This window comes from Calidris pugnax, unplaced genomic scaffold, assembly GCF_001431845.1.
Source record: "Calidris pugnax isolate Ruff unplaced genomic scaffold, ASM143184v1 scaffold133, whole genome shotgun sequence".
In the NCBI taxonomy this organism is placed as follows: Eukaryota; Metazoa; Chordata; class Aves; order Charadriiformes; family Scolopacidae; genus Calidris; species Calidris pugnax.
The window spans coordinates 115,220-136,119 of NW_015090977.1; the positions used below are offsets into that span (position 1 = coordinate 115,220).

General features: G+C 38.5%; 1 protein-coding gene and 1 long non-coding RNA gene across 4 annotated transcripts in view; one reads left to right on the plus strand and one right to left on the minus strand.

Annotated features, from left to right (window-relative positions):
- Positions 1–7,257, minus strand: part of LOC106894586 — a 29,219-nt gene extending 21,962 nt beyond the window's left edge. The window contains exons 1-3 of one of the 2 annotated variants that reach the window (XR_001413292.1): positions 6,928–7,257; positions 6,638–6,831; positions 5,855–5,895 (exon numbers count right to left, since the gene is read on the minus strand). This is a non-coding gene — a long non-coding RNA (uncharacterized LOC106894586). Of the gene's footprint in view, positions 1–5,854; positions 5,896–6,637 lie in introns of both variants that reach the window. The other variant, XR_001413291.1, reaches the window with a different exon arrangement.
- Positions 7,258–7,492: 235 nt separating this feature from the next.
- On the plus strand, positions 7,493–16,245 carry RNFT1 (ring finger protein, transmembrane 1). Of its 2 annotated transcripts, none has more exons than XM_014953326.1 (9): positions 7,493–7,606; positions 9,643–10,055; positions 10,396–10,472; positions 10,944–11,044; positions 11,648–11,801; positions 13,444–13,602; positions 14,414–14,479; positions 14,965–15,066; positions 15,265–16,245. In XM_014953326.1, exons 1-9 carry the CDS (start codon positions 7,602–7,604, stop codon positions 15,397–15,399), a joined length of 1,212 nt encoding a protein of 403 aa, XP_014808812.1. In that variant the 5' UTR covers positions 7,493–7,601; the 3' UTR covers positions 15,400–16,245. The 2 variants fall into 2 exon arrangements, with proteins under 2 accessions (XP_014808812.1, XP_014808813.1); XM_014953327.1 differs by lacking the exon at positions 7,493–7,606 and adding an exon at positions 8,523–8,877.
- The last annotated feature ends 4,655 nt before the right edge of the window (positions 16,246–20,900 follow it).

The following is a 20,900-nucleotide window of genomic DNA, read 5'->3' on the forward strand; positions in this document are numbered from 1 at the left end:
TAATGGTCTTACCACAGCAATTAACACACACCTTCTAAAATTCTTTAACAGCTGGATGTTTTTCGAGTAATTGTATTTAACAGATCCTTCAATGTCACTACAAGAAAAGACCAGTTCAGAAAACAGCTTCTCCACTTCATTCTAATGACCATGGGAATCGCTCTTTCTGGTGGATAAAGACAGAGGCTGAGCACCCTCCTGTGCAGTGAGCAAAAATTACAACTGCCCTTTGTGGCTCCACTATCTAATTTTCATTCAAGGCTCTATCTATACACAAAACCCGAGACTCCGGGATCTAATTCACCAGTTTTAAAGCAATTATATGACACCATTTCAGTGGAACTACTCGCAGTTTAGAATGACTTAACAGAAATGAGCACACTGCCGTACACAGAGAGCTAGTAATTTATATAAATTTAACTTCCAATAACATTTCTGTGAGCCAAAAATCTACATGTTATTTCCACAGTCCTCCTTCAGTCTAATTATTTTATCTTAAGTCAAAACACCAAATCATAATTTAATGAATAATGGTACATTTTCCTTTACCAAAGAACTTGACTGGCACAAAACAAGTACAAAAAATAACAGATGTGAAATTCCTATTTTACAGTCTTATAAAATTATTTTTAAATTCAGTAATATATTTAGTCTTTTTTACCTTTTTTTTTTTTTAATTACCCTTTCCATACTTGTAAAATGTTATAGGCATAATCTGGATAATCTTATTACATGATGAACATGGTCTTACTTGTGGATAAGACTTCCTAATAAACTAACACACATCTGTTAATATAAAATCTTTTTTGTTAGAAAAGAATTTTAAACCCCTACATATCATTAAAACCACAGAATTTTATATATTGACACCAAACTAAAAAGAGTAAGTAAATATTAACTTGGTGAAGTGCAAAACAAGTTTTATTGACCGGTGAGGTAAATATTGACTGAAAGTGAAGCAAATATTTCTGTGCTGACGTTAATGGGACGAATCCCGTTCAACATGACAAACAATATTTTGCCTACTATATTTCTGTGCTTGTAACTATTCTGAAAGTTCTGAGAGGAAATATCTGGAAATCTGTCTACAGTGGTAATGCTTTTTAAAAATGATTGTTTTTCCTTAGCAGGATATGCATTGGATATGGATTTATTGGATAAAATGGATATGCATTCAGAAGGCCAAAATATTTTTGATCTTGTACAAGACAGAGGTTTAATACATTGTTTGCAGACAGAATGCGTTAACCCACTTACTAAAATCTGACCAGGCAACAACATCCAGTGAACTCTGTTTAACTTATCTCTACAAAGGTAAACAGAAAGTTGGTCAGTTTTTAGCCACTCACAAAACAAAACTTTTCTTACACATATAGTGGTAACTAATGACAGAAGATTCTTTATCGCACCGTTTGTTCTGGCTATAGTCCATCGAGTAAAACTTTTAATGGCAGACAATCTTGATAATTACAAAGAACCTCAAAAAATAGACTTTTTTTTCTGTGAGCGAGAGGCTGCCATCCTATCAGAACACAGACAAAGAGCAGTTACATTAGTACCTACAGGAAGCAATACCTCACCCTGAGGTACCAACAGAACCAGCTGCAGTAAAAGAGGGTTTGCTCCTATTGACAATTTGCCACAGAAGCTCCCCCCCCTCAAATCATTCCCACTATAAAACACAAACCAGCCTAAATTAATAAACCAATATAACTTTTAAACATTTCCATTTAGTGAGTAATGTTAGAACATTTATTTGGGTTTTGAACCGAAAATATATTGATATTTACCAAGGAAAATATACAATAATTAAGGATATACCTATAAGCAGGTACTGCAGACCAAATATAATTTAACAAATCTAACCCTTCCTAGTAAATCCCCTCAGAGTGCATTTTAACATACATGAGACCTCATTTTTCAATGGAACAATTCACACATGGATTCACACATTCAGATTAAGACATTAGATGATAGGAAAAAAAAGATTACTTTTGAGTAACTTCAAAGATTCTATTGAAAATTCTGGCACCTTTAAGCACACCCACTAGAGAATACTAATGTCTTACACAGTGGATGATCATTACAGTGCATCTTCTGACCTAAATACCTTCGTAATGGTCTTACCACAGCAATTAACACACACCTTCTAAAATTCTTTAACAGCTGGATGTTTTTCGAGTAATTGTATTTAACAGATCCTTCAATGTCACTACAAGAAAAGACCAGTTCAGAAAACAGCTTCTCCACTTCATTCTAATGACCATGGGAATCGCTCTTTCTGGTGGATAAAGACAGAGGCTGAGCACCCTCCTGTGCAGTGAGCAAAAATTACAACTGCCCTTTGTGGCTCCACTATCTAATTTTCATTCAAGGCTCTATCTATACACAAAACCCGAGACTCCGGGATCTAATTCACCAGTTTTAAAGCAATTATATGACACCATTTCAGTGGAACTACTCGCAGTTTAGAATGACTTAACAGAAATGAGCACACTGCCGTACACAGAGAGCTAGTAAGATTTCTGGAAACCTCAGGGAACAAGATGATGTCATTGCATTACAAAAATATATAGTTCAAATTCTTGGTGAGTCTGCTTGACAAAGCTTACATGACCAGACTTCAACAGTGAAATTCAGGCTCCTCTGCCATCACTCCAGTGATGAGTTTTCAAAACTGGTCTCTATCCTTCAGTGTTTTAAACATGGGAGCGCAAGAGCTATTTTCTTGTGCCCAAAATTCAACCTGAAGTAAAGGTTGTATAAATGCAAACCCTGTTTTTTAAAAAGACTGAGCATTCAAATCTCAGGAAGCATTCAAATTGTAAAGGTCATTTGAGCCTCTTGACAAGGCTTTCAAATCCTTCAGACAATTTAAACTAAACCCCCTTAATTTTGCAAAAATCTTCCATACTCAAGTAACATTTTGTGTAGAATGAAAACAACCAATAAAGCCTTTGAATATTCAGGACATTCTGCTATTTTACTCTTGCAAGGAAACAATTTTTTATCATACCATTAACTACAATTTCTTTCCGTGTATCTGAGATCAGTTCCTTTAAATTTCATCAAAGATGTCTGCTGTACATCGAATTTTCAAGGACTAGTTTCTCCCACAACTTCTGATGAAAAACAGTGATATAACAGTTTATTATGAGGAAAAAAAAATATGAAGATTGTAATCTCTTAAATTGTTCTACGCAGGAATACTTCTGCGAAGCTCCTTTGGGAATTAGGACTAGGATGCAAAATGTTTTCTTCGAATATTTCTATGCATAGAACCATCTCTCAACAACTTTTAGTACAGTGTAGCTGTTGAAAAGGTAAGCCATAACCCCCAGAGTTCCATGAGCATCTCAGTTTTTAGCCACTCACAAAACAAAACTTTTCTTACACATATAGTGGTAACTAATGACAGAAGATTCTTTATCGCACCGTTTGTTCTGGCTATAGTCCATCGAGTAAAACTTTTAATGGCAGACAATCTTGATAATTACAAAGAACCTCAAAAAATAGACTTTTTTTTCTGTGAGCGAGAGGCTGCCATCCTATCAGAACACAGACAAAGAGCAGTTACATTAGTACCTACAGGAAGCAATACCTCACCCTGAGGTACCAACAGAACCAGCTGCAGTAAAAGAGGGTTTGCTCCTATTGACAATTTGCCACAGAAGCTCCCCCCCCTCAAATCTTTCCCACTATAAAACACAAACCAGCCTAAATTAATAAACCAATATAACTTTTAAACATTTCCATTTAGTGAGTAATGTTAGAACATTTATTTGGGTTTTGAACCGAAAATATATTGATATTTACCAAGGAAAATATCTAAAATATATTGAACCTAAAATATATTGATATTTACCAAGGAAAATATAAAATAATTAAAGATATAACTATAAGCAGGTACTGCAGACCAAATATAATTTAACAAATCTATCTAACCCTTCCTAGTAAATCCCCTCAGGGTGCGTTTTAACATACATGAGATGTCATTATTCAATGGAACAATTCACACAAGGATTCACACATTCAGATTAAGACATTAGATGATAGAAAAAAAAGATTAATTTTGAGTAACTTCAAAGATTCTATTGAAAATTCTGGCACCTTTAAGCACACCCACTAGAGAATACTAATGTCTTACACAGTGGATGATCATTACAGTGCATCTTCTGACCTAAATACCTTCGTAATGGTCTTACCACAGCAATTAACACACACCTTCTAAAATTCTTTAACAGCTGGATGTTTTTCGAGTAATTGTATTTAACAGATCCTTCAATGTCACTACAAGAAAAGACCAGTTCAGAAAACAGCTTCTCCACTTCATTCTAATGACCATGGGAATCGCTCTTTCTGGTGGATAAAGACAGAGGCTGAGCACCCTCCTGTGCAGTGAGCAAAAATTACAACTGCCCTTTGTGGCTCCACTATCTAATTTTCATTCAAGGCTCTATCTATACACAAAACCCGAGACTCCGGGATCTAATTCACCAGTTTTAAAGCAATTATATGACACCATTTCAGTGGAACTACTCGCAGTTTAGAATGACTTAACAGAAATGAGCACACTGCCGTACACAGAGAGCTAGTGAGATTTCTGGAAACCTCAGGGAACAAGATGATGTCATTGCATTACAAAAATATATAGTTCAAATTCTTGGTGAGTCTGCTTGACAAAGCTTACATGACCAGACTTCAACAGTGAAATTCAGGCTCCTCTGCCATCACTCCAGTGATGAGTTTTCAAAACTGGTCTCTATCCTTCAGTGTTTTAAACATGGGAGCGCAAGAGCTATTTTCTTGTGCCCAAAATTCAACCTGAAGTAAAGGTTGTATAAATGCAAACCCTGTTTTTTAAAAAGACTGAGCATTCAAATCTCAGGAAGCATTCAAATTGTAAAGGTCATTTGAGCCTCTTGACAAGGCTTTCAAATCCTTCAGACAATTTAAACTAAACCCCCTTAATTTTGCAAAAATCTTCCATACTCAAGTAACATTTTGTGTAGAATGAAAACAACCAATAAAGCCTTTGAATATTCAGGACATTCTGCTATTTTACTCTTGCAAGGAAACAATTTTTTATCATACCATTAACTACAATTTCTTTCCGTGTATCTGAGATCAGTTCCTTTAAATTTCATCAAAGATGTCTGCTGTACATCGAATTTTCAAGGACTAGTTTCTCCCACAACTTCTGATGAAAAACAGTGATATAACAGTTTATTATGAGGAAAAAAAAATATGAAGATTGTAATCTCTTAAATTGTTCTACGCAGGAATACTTCTGCGAAGCTCCTTTGGGAATTAGGACTAGGATGCAAAATGTTTTCTTCGAATATTTCTATGCATAGAACCATCTCTCAACAACTTTTAGTACAGTGTAGCTGTTGAAAAGGTAAGCCATAACCCCCAGAGTTCCATGAGCATCAGTGTTTGTTCTAATATTGTCTCATGAATTTAACAACCACGGGGAAAGTAGCAATACACTGATGGAATCTGCTGATAGCATCAACTGAGGAGGTAACCCCTATACCTAGGAGGATGAGAAAGTCTAGGATACTTATATCTGAGCATATATACACCTGAAAACATGCCTGGACACAACTATTCAGCTGTTTGTATGAAATTTATGGGCACCCTGGAAGGAGAGTCCAAAATACAGATCGGTAAATTTATTATTAGGTATTACATAACCTAATCTATGCACTACCCATGGGAACAGACTTCCAATTTTATGTTAATAATCTCTGAAATCTTTCTTGTGTCAGGAGTTACTAAATCCAGAGTTCATTAGCAGCAGCATGAAAACATACCTGTTAAATAACAACACCACTGAAGAGTTACATACCTTCTAATGAGCTGTGAATTGGAGATAAATCAGCAAGCGACCTGCATGAGCAAACATTATTGATTAATAAGCTGCCACGAATTAATTTCATATTTGCAGTGCATGTAACAATGAGACACAGTTTGAGAACAACTTTGATTTTAAACTACATTTGTACTTTAATGCATGTTGTAATTATAAAAAAGAAACAGCTGAATGAGGCTTTTATATTTATACACTTCCAAGCAACTTACAGAAGGCATGCATAATTTGCAATCATAAAACACTATTTAAAAATAAAAGATTTATAATCGCTTTTTCTGATTCGAGAATCAAATTAAGATTTTTCACATTGTCCTTCATAATCCAAACACTATGTGAGTGACTAACTGAGCAAAGAGTAGGAGAGTGAACAATATGGCACAGCATAAGTCAAACACAACAGTTTTGTGTTATCCTTGGAAGGATGGGGATATAGTCATTTAACTCTTAGAGTGCTTCCAGACGAGCATCTGAAATCTGCATTGGTGCTGCTGTTGAGCAGTATTGTGATAATTAAAAGTACTGTACAAATTAGGTCTTCTGAGTTCAGAGGCCTAGAGGAACAGGAGGCTTGTGGGTTTGTTTCATAGTGCAGTGTATCTGTAATAACCAGCCCAGGTTTCTTCCAAATCATCAGCCACAGCCCAAGTGAAATGCAGAGGATATGAGGCCTGAAATTTCCAGTCAAGAAATTCTCGATACAGGTTCCAAAAACATCATAAAAGTAGACTGAATTGCTGCAGATGCCTCCTCAAAACCTACCTCCAACAGAAACAGAGGTGTGTCCAGTGCTTTCAGCTTCTTCCTCAAGTATAAAAGAGAAGGTTTATAGTTAGGCATATGTTACTGAACACCAGGCCACTTACTTCTTCCAAACACTATCTTTCACCTCATGAGGTCTGATGTCTAAGTGCCCATCCTCCCCCTCTCCCAGGGTTACTGACCCCACAGCATTTCTGCATTTAAAACTTTGAGTTAAAACAGTGTTTCTAACTCAGAACAACACAGAACTGCTCAGATATTAAGCACCGGTTTAAGTGTGAGCTGCATACCTAAACACTTCTAGAGAAATATCCGAGCCAAGGAAAACAGATGCCATTTCTGGATGCAAACTAATTTATTCAAGAGAGTATTTTGAAAGAAAACCCTGTATCTATTTAATTTCAAGCTTCTCCTAAGAGCTACAGCAGCATTAAGTAGGGCAGCGTTTTCCTCAGGTTTCCTAGGAGGCAAAGCCAATTTCCAGACAGCAGGACTTCCCTGCGGTGAGCGCTAATCACCACCGAGAAATAATAATACTGCAGTACGTATACATTTTTACATACATTTCTTAATTTCCTTCGTGCCTTAATTTCCTTATTGCCTTCCCAAGTTAATTTTAATTGAGGCTTTAAATAAAAAGCAACAGGAACCACTGCCCCCCCTCACCCCCCCCCCCCGGTTTGGCGGGCCCAGCCCTGAGGCGAGTTCCCCCCTCACCGCCCCACAGGGGCCCCCCCCTCGGCCGCGAAGGCCTCGACGAGCCGCGGCCGCTCGTCGTCACAGCAACCCCCCCAGCTCCGAGCCTTCCTCCTCCTCCTCCTCCTCCTCCTCCTTCCCTCACGGCTCCTCCTCTTCCTCCCCCCGCCGCGCCCTCTCCCACCCACTCGGCCTCGGCGGCGATGGAGGCGGCGGGCGGTCGCGGCCTGGGCAGCAGCGGCGGCGGGCGGGAGGTACCGGCCGCCTGATGAGGTACCGCCGCCGGCCCGGTGTGAGGGGTGGGCGGGACAAAGGGGCTCCCCGACGGCCGCTTCCCCTCAGAACTGGGGCGGCGGGGGCGGGGGGAAGGAAGCGGGGACTTCGCCTCCAGGGTCACCCCCCTCCGTGAACAGGGGCTTCTGTGGGGGCCGGTGGGTGCCCCCCTACCCCCGGCGGCAGAGCCCTGCCCGCCGCCGCTGAGGCGGCTCTGGCTCCGGCGGGGCCCGGCCGGGCCCGGGAGAGGCCGCCGCGGCCCAGGGGGAAGCAGCGGCGGCCCCAGGAAGAGAAGGGAAACGTTGGAAAAGTGCTTTTATCAAAGGACTTAATTTTATCTCTTTACCGGGAAAGTGGGGGCGAGGAAGAGAAGTTGTGGGAGCCGTTCGCCGCCTGCGGATTTCTTACCCCTTGGAATCCCGTTTAATAACTTAAGTTACTTGAAAGTTTGTCAGGCAGAGCGCCAGGGGAAGCGGCCCGGCTCCAACAATGGGATCGCTCACTTTTTATTTTTTTTTAACACCGAACTGTCAGTTTTTGCAGAAGCAGCCCCCAAACTACCAACTGAAGAGTGCTAATGAGATTTATTCATATATTTTTTTAAATTATTATTCCCCTCCTTTTAAAACCAGCCTTCGTGGCCTGATCCTGCAGGCACACTGAGTAATAATGTTCACACAAGTCAGTGCTATCTCCGGTTTACTCGCTTTATTCATGGGCATAAAGTTACAGAAAGTGAATTTTGGCTGCATTGAGGAATGATGTCATCTTTAGCCAACAAAAATACAGTAGTAGCAGCAGCAGCGCTTCTAAATGGTAGTAAGTTCCTGTACTCATTTTTTAAATCAATGCAATTTACTCTTCTAATATAATCTCCATTGTAAAGGGTAAAGAATTCTAGGTTTGTGCATATATATATATTAAAAACTTCTTGCTGTGCAAATCCAATTTTGCTTTAACCTTTTTGCAACCCCAGTGAAACCAGCTGTGTATACACACTAAGATTCCGGAAAAAAACAATTTCAAAGAGGAATCAGGAAGAGTTTGCATTATAGAAAAAGGATTATAAAGAAATTCCCAATGTTTCAATAATATTATGTGATAGCGACAAGTATTGTGCCAAATCCAAAGCATTCCCCAAAATCGTTACTCTCACATCACACCAGTCCAGTGAAGTAGGTTTAACACGATTTGACCGATGTCAAATTCACTTCACACAGAAGTGAAAAACTGCCCAGGAAGACAACAAAAAGATGCGGAAAGAAAGATAAGTAAGACCTCATTTGTGTGGTCTCGCTGTTAGATCACTGGTTGTTGGCTGCACTTCCTTTTTTTCACCTAGACCAGATGGCCCAGGCTCTTTTAAATGCTTCTTACAAAATGGAACTAACCTGGTTCTGCTCACTTACCCAGACAGGATAATCTCCTTAATCTCATAATGGCCCTTAATTTTGAGCATGCACTAGCTTTTGACTAGACTTGTCTGAACAAATGCTTACCGTTTTATGGATGCATGTAAATGTATGCTTTCCTTCCTTCCCATCATTGTTTGCTCCTTCTCTGGCCTGCTACTGTTACTATTTTTGTGAAATTATGCAGCACTTCTGAGGATCTCTTCTGTACAAGCTAGTGCTGGTCTCCTCTTCAGCAGCTTGTGCTGTTCTGATCTGTGCTGGAGCAACTTCGGATTTTAATAAGGCAGCCAGGTTCACTGCTGGAGAGAAAGTCTGCACGTGAATGAAAGGAAGTCAAAAAGAAATCTGGCAAAAAAAGACGAAATACGGCAAAAAGAAAGTTGTCCCATGGAAGGAGGGTGCAAACACAGGGTGCCAGCTTTCAGAACGCAGACAGTCTGTCAGAAATCATGCAAGCAATCACTCAGTGCAGTCTCTGTCAGAAATCATGCAAGCAATCACTCAGTACAGTCTACAGCATTTTTGTATTGTTGTTGTTTGGTTTGGTTGTGGTTTTTTTTGTTTTTACCCTGAACTAGTTATCACTTCCTTCAACTGTAAGTTTTTTATATCCTACTTTAGGAGACAAAATAGCAAGAATCTGGACCAGAAGCAAAATCCCACCATGCAACCAAACTGCGGTCACCTCCACAACATCCAAGGGAGTGGTGATGACTCTTCACCTTCTCAGAGCGCCCACGCAGGGAGGTTGTCGGGAGAGAGCTCGTGCCACCCCGGCGGAGACGTCCGCATACAGCTCAGCTCTGCTGTGGGAGACACCAGAGACAGCTCCCGGCATTCCAGGCCAGGATCCCAAAATCGCTCCCAGGGACATGCCCCCAGCGAAGCCGTGGGGCTGGAGGACACCGCTCCAGACTCTGAGGAACACGGCGGCAGCTCCCTCTCAGAGCTCAGATACCTCCTCCCGTGGCTGCACAAAAGTCTGCCATATATCTTGATTCTGTGTGTCAAACTGATCACCCAGCACATAATTGGTAGAGTATAACAAAATAAGGTCTGAGAGAATAGATCCCTCCCTCTCCCAAAGAGATACACTAATAACCGTGCCTGAAATATAATTCAATTTATTTTTAGCTTTATTTTTATTTGCTTTATTCATCAGAAAGAGAGATTTACTAAACTACATTTCGGTGGCTTCTGTTTCCTTTGCTGGCATACGTACGATGTGCTTAATTATTCTGCCTTGTTAGTCTGAGCTATTAATTGTAATTACAAAGACATATTAGAAATGGCTGATTTTTTTTAATCCAGTTCAGTAATTTTTTTTTTTTTATTTTATTTTCTTGTGTATAACTGACCCTTTTTTCCTAATAGGCATTTCTCTTGGAATTGGGCTGCTAACAACTTATATGTATGCAAACAAAAGCATAGTAAATCAGGTTTTTCTAAGAGTAAGTATCACCCAACAAAATTCTGTAAGTTAACCAAGAGGTTTCCTCCTCTCTCCCCCCCACCCCAACTTTGACTATTGAAATCACTTCAACTGATAAAAGCTTTTTGCAATTTATGGAAAAAGTTCTTAACTGTATTTTTGGGATCAAATAGCAGTTGACCGTTTAAACTTTCAGCTGTCTCTGTTCATTCCCAAAGGAAAATTTGTTGGTTTTTTAGAGTGGGGTAGGTTTTGGTTGTGGTTTTAGAAAACACCTGGTTACACATAGAAATTGTTATGTTGAAAACATTAAAATTCCTGCTTTGCCTTTCCATTGAGTTCTCCTATTTTATTTGGCCTGAAACCACTAAGATAAAATCCTCTAGTAGTAAAACCCCTTTCAGTGCAACGGCCTTAGTGCTTCGGAGATATATTGAGGACACTGATCCTGAGATACGGGCTGTAATTCATCTTTCCAATGTTCTTACAGGAACGGTGCTCCAAGCTGCAATGTGCTTGGTTACTGGTGTACCTAACTGGATCAGCTCTCCTCCTGTATTACACCTTCCATTCCCAGTCACTGTACTACAGGTGAGTAGAGGAACATCTTGACTCACGACATAAATTACACAAATATTAACTGGGAACATTTTATCTGGGCTGCTGCTGGTTTTCTTTAATTGTGGCATTAGTTTCTCTTTAATTTTAATCTCCATTCCTCCTTTTCTGCCAAACTGAGCAGGTCCTTAAAACCAGTATGTTGGAATATGTAAGATTAGACCCCATACTGAGCTCGATGGCGGTGCTGTGCCATGGGGGATGTACCTGGGTTTGACTCCGAGCTTTGACCCTACCTCCTTGCCTTCAAAATACCAACTGGGGCATTCTGGGGCTCTGTGGAGCTACAGTTTTGGCTGGAAATCATTCAAAGGCTGTTTTGCTAAAAAGGGAAAGCAAGCCTGTCTCTAGAGGATGGGTGTTGTGGCGAAGATATAGGAAAGAAGGTTCAAAAACGGAAAGGTTGTCAGAGACCATAAGTGATCAATTTACAATTAAAGAGTTCCTTTTCTTAGCAAATATATTTCCTCTGTGTAAACCAGGTTTCCTTTTATAATTAAACCTGCCGTGATAATCTCTGGTTATGCTTTCCTCTAAATAGGGTCCTCCAGTAACTTCTGATAATTCTTTTTGTAGCTTAATCTTCTTAAACCCTACTGTGGATTTTAAGAACTTCTGGGAGGTACTTTGGATTGTGGGAGTCACAGACTTCATTCTGAAATTCCTCTTCATGGGCTTCAAGTGCTTTATTCTCTTGGTGCCTTCTTTTATGATGTCCTTTAAATCCAAGGTAAGGAAACAAGCTATATTTTTGCTTCCTTATGAAGATTCTTTTATGGTTAAATGAGCTAATTATTAAACTCTACCCAGAGAAAAGTCTTTTTAATTAAAGGTCTGTATATAATCTACCACTACACCGTGGGTGAGAAAACCCTGTGGATTTCGTGTTCTTCCCTGCTTGGTGCTAGGGAAGGTTTACAGTCTGTTCTGAAACAATTGCTTGTATGATGTCATTGGATAAATGGGTTTATTTCTGTCTCTAAGTGGGGGGGGATGAAGAAACCTTTTATTTGCTGCAGTGCAGGAATGTGTACACAGGCAGTGAGCACGGAGCAGCCAAAAACAGCAAATTTTTTTATGTGCTCTACAGTAACTGACATGGGAAGATTTTAAGATCTGTGCATGCAAACAGCTGTTTTTTCTGTCTCATCACAAAATAATTCTGAATTTTCTTTTTGTTAATAAGCTTAAACGATATTTGTGTCAGATCAATGAATTGGATTCATAACTGAATTCCTCAAACCAGTGAAGTTTAGTCATTCTCACAAAAGACTATACTGGTTAGTGGGGTGATTATGTTTAACTGCTTCCCAAGGTGAAACAGGCAAAAACCAATTAAGTTTTATGTTAAAATAGCAAATACTAGTGTTGGTTAAAAAAAAAACAAAACAACACAAAACTAAAGGTACAGTTTGTATGTGGTAGCACTTGAACAGAACAACAAAAACCAGGTACAGTTTGTATGTGGTAGCACTTGAACAGGATGTTTTGGTAGGTTTTATCTCTTAGAATGTACCAGAACAATTTTTTCTTGGGTACAACCAACTTCTCTAAGTACCGGTTTGTAATCAAGATTCTATAGATAGTGATGTAACATCTGAAAAATAGTTATTGAAAATTCCATTACACCATTAACTGTGACTAAATTGAAGCAGGAATCTGGTCAATAGAGGCAAATTGTGGCATTATCCAGTGTACGTTATAGAAAGAGTACTTCTTCCCTGATACAAGTACAAACTTAAGCAAATAAAGTAAGAGCTAAACTAAATATCTACGATTATAGATGTACACACACAGAGTGCTCTGTGCAGGACATCTGTGCTTTGTAGTTGTTATTCAGTAATTTTTAGGGTGTCACTGAACTCTGTTTACCTGTTCAATCCAGTCACTCTTCTATGACCCCATCGTATTTAGCAGTTAATTATCACAAGATAAGGCTTCTTACACAGGCATTAAATAACATTTGCAGGAAAACAGTCTCTAAGTTATGTTTTTTAATAAAAGAATGGGCCTTGCGGGACACAACCCTGCTAATGACAAGCTGATTTATGTGACCACATTTGCCTTATTTTCTAATGCTTGTGAAATTAAGTCTGATAGCACTGTTAAGTAGGTAGGCATCTGACAAAGCGATCCTATTTTAGCCTATTATTTGATTTTCTGCAGTACAGCAATCAGTTGTGTTATTGTTATTTGTACAGTTGTGGTGAGACTCATCATCTGGTATTCATTCTTTTTCACGCTTCGTATTTAGTTGTTTCAAGATGTTAGTTATTCTTTTGAGTAACTTCCTATCATCATAACGCATCTTTAGATTTTAAAAATCCTTTGTGTTTTAAATCTTGAGCCATTCCTTTGCATGTCTTGCTTAGGGCTACTGGTACATGCTGTTAGAAGAACTCTGCCAGTATTACCGTATGTTTGTCCCCATACCAGTTTGGTTCCGATATCTTATTGGCTATGGGGAGCTGGACAGTGTACTGGGATGGACCCTTGGGATATTGTTGGGCCTTCTCTACCTCATCCTAAAAGTATGTAAGCTTTCTATTCCTCTCAAAACTATTTTGCAATAATTATCACTGGAGGGTTAGAGACACGTAAACACATTTCTGAACTTCCCCTTCTGTTTGAACTGACTGACAAGTTGATGGTTCAGTTTAACTGATAGAAATGTTGGCTCTGGGAATTAAATCTTCTTTTCCCCCTACCTGTTCTGGGAATGGATTGGGTTATGCATAGCAAAAAACACCATTACTAGAGGCCACCTTACATCAGAGATTGGTAGGACTGTTACCAGATACTGAGAAAGAGAGATTGCAAAAATAAAGGTAAAATTAATGGCTAAAAGAATCAGCACTTTCCAGGAAACTACATTTTCTCTCTGCTGGAGTATCCCATGGGATGCTAAACAAGTTGAACATAAGCATTCATACCAGTCTACTTCACCAGAGAACTCCAAATGTAACCAGACACAGTACAAGTTCAGCTTTGAACACAAAAAAGAATACTTTATAATGCTAAGGTATCTTAATTATAACTCTAAAGACTATGATTATAATGCTGGTATATTAGCACTTGAGTGCTTCATTTCAGAACCTCAACACTATTTTTCTTTTAAAGAATAGACACCTACTGGGAAAAAAACTTCAGGCCAAATTCTTTGTTTGGTTACATATTAAGCAACTAAATTAGGGTGAGTTGGAACTATAGCTTTGCTTATGTTCCTGCCAACATCAAAACAACAGTGAGACTTTGAGTGTTGGAATCTACACAAAAGCTTGGAATCTTTTTTATTTCACAGAAAAATACTAAGCATAACTCAGGTTTTCTTTCCCATTTCAGCTCTTGAGCTTTTTTGGGCAATTGAGAAACTTCAGACAGGTCTTACGGATATTTTGTACACGACCAGTGAGTACTGAATTCTTTTATACAAAACAATAAACCAAATTTACGTGAAACTACTTATTTTTTAAATACCTCATTCCTGTATTACCTTATATCATTCTAGTAACATAGTACTGCTTTTTTAAAGTAAACCCTGTATACTCATTCTCCTGTTTCATACTCTGAGTTTATTGACTGTGATTACAGTGTCAGCTGAATAAAACAAAAAACACACATACACCAAAAAAAAAAACCCATGCTGCATGTCTTCAGATAAACACATGTGAAATAACATATCCTTTTTGTCCTGCTTCCTATTTTTTAACTGGAATAAATACCGGTTGGATGTGGGCAAAGTTTTATGCTGAAATATAGTGAGAATCAAAGCTTGCCAAGTAACCGCTGTCAGATTTGTAAGTTTTTTAGAGAATCTTTCTCTGTAGGAAGAGGGACTGTTTGGACTCCACCCCCTAGAAACTAATATTGGCTGAAAATACCTTGTTTTACAGCACTACGGGGTGCCAGCGAGCAAGAGACAGTGCTCCGAATCGGATGATATTTGTTCAATCTGCCAAGCTGAATTTCAGAAGCCTATTCTGCTTATCTGTCAGGTAATACACATAATCTGAATTATTATTTTTTTTGCAAACATAAGACTATTTTAACCAACTGGTAAACAAAAAACCATAAAGTTAGCTTAGTGAGTATATATCTTCTGATTCTTTTTAGAAGTCAGGCTATGCAAAAAATGTACCGTCTTTTAAGTGGAAGAGCTTAGAAGCTCTAAGTTCTCATTCTTTTCATTACAGCACACATTTTGTGAAGAATGCATCTCTTTATGGTTTAATAGAGAAAAAACGTGTCCACTCTGCAGGACTGTTATTTCAGACCATGTTAACAAGTGGAAGGATGGAGCTACATCTATGCATCTACAGATTTTCTAAAGCATGAGAAACAACTTGTTTTCCAGTTTGTTCAAGCTAAGGTTTTTCAGTTTACTACAGATTAAATTGTAGGTGGCAAAAGGAATGAGTTTCCAAATTCTAGATGTCGTGCTTCTATGAAATGTTCCAGTATTTAAAACAGTGCAGAAAACGTTAACTTGACCTTCTTTCTAGGAAAGTAAGTTTTCAGATTGAATGCAGAAAAGCCAACATTGCTCCCCTTGTGATTCTTGTAGGAAACAATCAAGTCCTTGACAACTCCTGCATTACTTCTTGCTGTACCTTCTTAATTCAACATTTTATTTAAAACTTGGGAGTTCCAGACTCTAATGAATTGTATTTACCCTTCTAACATGACTGAACCCAAAAGGTCAACCTACCAATTTTATTAAGATTATAGACAAATTTTATAGTCTGGACTACAGTGAGAATTAGAGCTACTTGTCACACTTGGCATTAAAGGTCCTTTAATGCTTGCCCAAGAGATGACAGAAATGAGCTTCTTATTCACACACCTCTAACAGCAACTATTTCTCACTGTACCTGGAGATAAGCCACAGGAATAAGACATTTCCCCTTTAGGTTCTTGTAGATTTCTAACGGATCTTTGGCTTAATACCTAAACCAACCACTGATGTTAGTTTTTTACTTAACATTTTATAAAGTTGGTATTTTTAAAACAAATCTTTAATACTATATTTTTGTCATAACAGGAACCAGAATTTCTTACAGGGGAGAATCTATTTTATACTATATTTGCAATTTGTAGTATGCATAAAAATCAGAGAGAATAAATGCCTTTAAATCTATTTGTTTGGTGCATGTTGAATAAAGAAATAAGATTTATTACTGTTTCAGTATTAACTTACGTGTAAGCACATAACTGCAGCTCACTGCAGATACACTTTTCCTGTTAAACTAATGTCTCTGAAAACCAAAAAACCTCCAAATGCTACAACTTATTCATGACTAGTCTTTATGCTAATTGTAGAGCTCATTTACCTACAATCTCACTTTTTTTCCCCCTGCTTGTCTTTTTTCACCTTGCTATTCAGATAGGACTAAAAAAAAAAAACCCCACTCAAATTCTTCTGTTACAGCAAAGTTAAATTGAGTTGCCGTTAACTTGAGCTTGTCTTAGAAGTTTCCTAAAGGTATTCAGTTAAGAATTCTTCTGTAACAGCAAAGTTAAATTGAGTTGCCATTAACTTGAGCTTGTCTTAACTGAATACCTTTAGGAAACTTCTAAGTTAGGGAAAAAAACAGAATTAAGAAGTTAAAACACTTACTTGATGAATGATGTAGCACCTCAAATGGCCAGGCAGAGAGAGTACTATGTAGTTGCAGCTGACACAGCCAGATTTATAGGGCTGAGAGGGCACGATGGGAGAGTGCCCTTAAAGGCACAGCTGAAAGTGTCACACTAGTAGAATTTAGTGTTCTGAATAAAAATCTAATGAGATGCAAGATTAAAGTTAAGAGGTATCATTTATGTTCAGACTGGGTTTTGTTATACCATGACGTGTATTTGCTCATTGTATTTTTGTTTGAAGTTTACTGCAGTTCAGAGTAAACGTGCCCTAGAATTGTTCCACCACAGTATCTGAGGGATTGGGGGAAAAAACTCCAGCTTTAAGCAAACAGGCAAAAGCTTCTAAATCTGTAATTGGAAACATATGGGAGTAGAAGAGACTGGTTCTCATGGAAGCCTTTCCCAGCAGGTGAGGTATTTAGTTTGATAATGCGCAGCTGAATGGTGTTAGAGCAGACCTGAGGGTGGCAGGGAAGAGTTAGAGCTCGGCCACAGCCCGAGCTGGGCTGCCATGGGCTTGTGCCTGTGCCTCTGCTGTGGTCAGAACAAACTGCTCTTTGTTTCCTCTGAGAGATCCAGCTACACCTTAGCTTGCATCTGAAGTTCATACAAGATTGGAGCTGTTTGCTATTTACATTTCGCCAGTGCTGATATTGAGACCACTGCTGCTGCAGCAGAACTTCCTTGAAAGATGGACAAGAACTGAATTAAGTCCAGGAACAAAAAAGGAATAGGGAGAACTTAAGGTTGGGTTTTGAATCTTTAATGGGCCCACAGAGACTTTGGCAGCTCACCTGGTTCCACAGTCATATTTAGACTTTCCCAAAATTAATCATTAACGTACAGTCTAGCTAAAGATACGGTTTAAGGTCTTTTTTTCTTCGTAGAGGTATTGGGTGAGTACTGTGTAGAGAAGTGAGAGTGCAATATTTAATTTAGTCAACAAATCGCACCTTTAAGAAAACCTTTGCTTGGGTGAGTAAAATACAGTGTATAAGGATAGGTGTAATAACCAACCCTTTCTGAAATACTGGGCAAACCAAAATTTGTAACTTCTCCTGCACTAGCTTTTCCTGAAGTGCTAATACCAACAGCTTAATCACTTTTTAATTAGAAAATCCTCTGAGAGAAAATATAAACTAAAATTCATGAGACTTGGACATGATGTTAGAGCAAGGAAATGCACTTCAATATTGATTGAATTAATTGCCTACCAGTAATTGGTAGCCATTCATCAGAATTCCACTACTCTGTGACAGACTTTCAAAAATCTTTTTAGAACTCTATGTCTAAATCACCCAGTTCATTCCTGGAATGTTAATTGGGAAGGTGGAGATCTGAGGAGCACAACCTGCTTAATACAGATGGTTGTGCTGAAAGCGGAGCCACTGCCCTGTGGACCAAGGGAAAAGATCTGAGAAATAAGGATAAAAGTGCCCTTTCTTATGGCCTTATCCCCAAGAGGAGTAAATAGCAGTCCTGTTGCTTCTGCAGCAGGGAATAGTGAGAAAGAAGTTTGCTGTTCCATCAGAATTACAGAACAGAATCACAGATTTATGACAGCACAAAGCTAAGTGCTCCGTCACGACCAAATGCTCTTCATCTACTGCACAGAAATAAAAACATCTTCCTAGAATAAGGGTGAATGTCGGTCAGAGACCAAGGAACAATCTCTTTACCTGTTGGTGATTTTTTTTTTCCTCTTTAAGATCCAGTGAAAATTATCCAAACCCAGTAATAATATCAAACACACTTTATTAAAAAGCAAAGCACTAAAAAGCGATTTTGATCAACCAGTTTAGATTTACACTTCGTAAATGAAACAAGTCACATTCTCATCTTGGTTACAGAGAGGGGGGAAAAAAGGTTGAGTAACTTACATCCAGGAACGACATCCCCTCTGATCCGCTTGTCAGCATCGTGCTATCGAGATGTGACTCTTCCTTAAGGAGCCCAGTGAGGCCGGGGTGGCTGCCCTGCTACAGACACACACACAGACAGACAGACAGACACCTCTGACGCTGCGGGAGACAGAACAGAGAAGATGATGACAAATGGCAACCAACAGCCACTTTTTAAGAGCCCCAGATACCCAGGGGAAGGTACCAGCCCTTGGTAAGACAGTCCCATCAGAACTAACATCTGGCAGGTCCTTGAAGTTCTAAGCAGGATTCCTCCTCCCTCCCTCCCCCTTCAAAGCTGTCATGAAAGACAATGAATTAGATCCACAGTTATACTTAGGGCCTACCCACTTCCTTAAAAAAATAAAAAAAATAGGTCACTTGGATTAGCATATGTTTAAATTTGCATTTAATTGCTATTCACATCCATCTCATTCAGCAGTTGAATGTATTTAATTCCAATAAACTGTGAAAGATGAAGAACAGAATAGGGATTACCTTTATTTCTACTAAGGCAGCTCAAGTTTGTTTCTTGAAGGCAGCTACAAAGCCCAGCTAATCTAGAAGAGAACAATCTGTAGAAGTTCATACATAGGAACTGTGTACAGTATATCATAGCATTGAGGATCTGCAGGAAGAATATTTCAGTAATTTGCCTCGTTCTTAATTACTTCTCCTCCTCCTCTATCCTTTAGGGTAGAGGAGGGATTCCTCTCTAAACTGGGAAAATGAAACAGCATATCCTGTATGTCTAAATCCAGAAAATTTTCATCCAGAAAATGAAACAGCAACTATCCTGCTGTAAAAGACAGAATTTTATACAAACAACCCAAACCCAAGCTTCTGGCCTAAGAACAACAACAGTCTCCCTCGGTGTTTGATGCAATTTTTGATTAACCATGAGAGCAGGTTGGGAGTTAGTAGTAAAAAGAGAACAGACCCAAAATAAACATCTACTGTATAGTTAGAGTGGACTCAAATGTTCTCCAGCACTTCAGCTTTTAGACAGCAAGACCAAAAAAAAGGGATATTCGAAAGAACAATTGACTCATTTCTTTTTATCTTTTATTATGAGCTAATACCGGGATGACATTCAAATGTCAGATGGCACAATTAAGACAGTCTTGGTAGGAATTATTCCAGCATTCCCAAAATTACAATTTAGTACACGAATGGCATCAAATGTATGCATCACTCCCACAGAGAAAAATGATGAAATTCTGAATATCTCATACCAGAATAGTTTCTGCATCAAATGGGAAAAGAAAAACTGCTGGTAACACAGCTGACCTATAAAACTTTTGTGATCATGACCTGCAGAACAAAATATTCCCCTATTTAACATCTAGTAAAAAAAAATATGACTTTTGTTCAAGTTTAAGATTTAATACTTTTATATGGTTAGCCACAACAGGTATTAACCTCAGTTTTACTATATTTTTGTAATGCTACAAAAATCCTATAAAATCAAATTATAGTGAATTTTTCAGTGATTATAATTAAAAAAGCGCAGCTTGTACAAAATAAAAAAAATAAGATTCTATACTCTAATGAAAAATTTAAGACATTTTTAAATGAACAAAAGAAAGCACTTGTTAAGCTCTCCAATATTCAATGCATTCTGCACTTATCTGAAATAGCCAGACAGGAGCTAGAACTCCACTCCCCTTAGTTCATGACTAGTAATTTTGACACTATTATATATATAGAGAGGATCTATGTCTGATATTTTTACAAATAAATACAGGATAAACCATATTGCATAGTGTGTGCTTGCTGTCTGAGTCACACTCCAGAAGTTTCACAGTTATGGTAGGGAATTAAACTTATAATCTATGGGATGAAACATTGAACAGTACATGAAATTTACTTTTTAAAACCGATGAATTGTATCTGTAATTAATCAGTGAACTCAGACAAACAACTCTTGCCATTCTTGCCAGCCATATTTTTAACCAATTCTACTGGACAATTCTATCCAGCCAACCAAAAAACAACTGTTAGCTGTAACTAGGACCAAGAGAGATCTGCCTCAAAAGAAAAAAAAAAATAAAATACAGATTTTTTTGATTAAACTAAGTTCCTTTATACTGGGTAAACACGTTAGGAAACCGATGTTAACAAGTGGCACAGAGAGGCACTGCTTGAAGTGTTGTGTATTTGCAAATAGGCATAATACAAACACCCAGGAGCACTTTGATTGCAGTTTCACAACATGTCACCGGTGGCCTTATTGCCAAATGAAACATGGCAATCTGCCAGCACAAGGGATGGTGCTGTAAGGTAAT

Excerpts from the sequence above, each read along its gene's own strand:
- RNFT1 (XM_014953326.1), top strand. Across the intron at positions 11,802-13,443 it reads TGATGTCCTTTAAATCCAAG|GGCTACTGGTACATGCTGTT; the intron begins GTAAGGAAACAA and ends TGTCTTGCTTAG. Across the intron at positions 14,480-14,964 it reads GGATATTTTGTACACGACCA|CACTACGGGGTGCCAGCGAG; the intron begins GTGAGTACTGAA and ends CTTGTTTTACAG.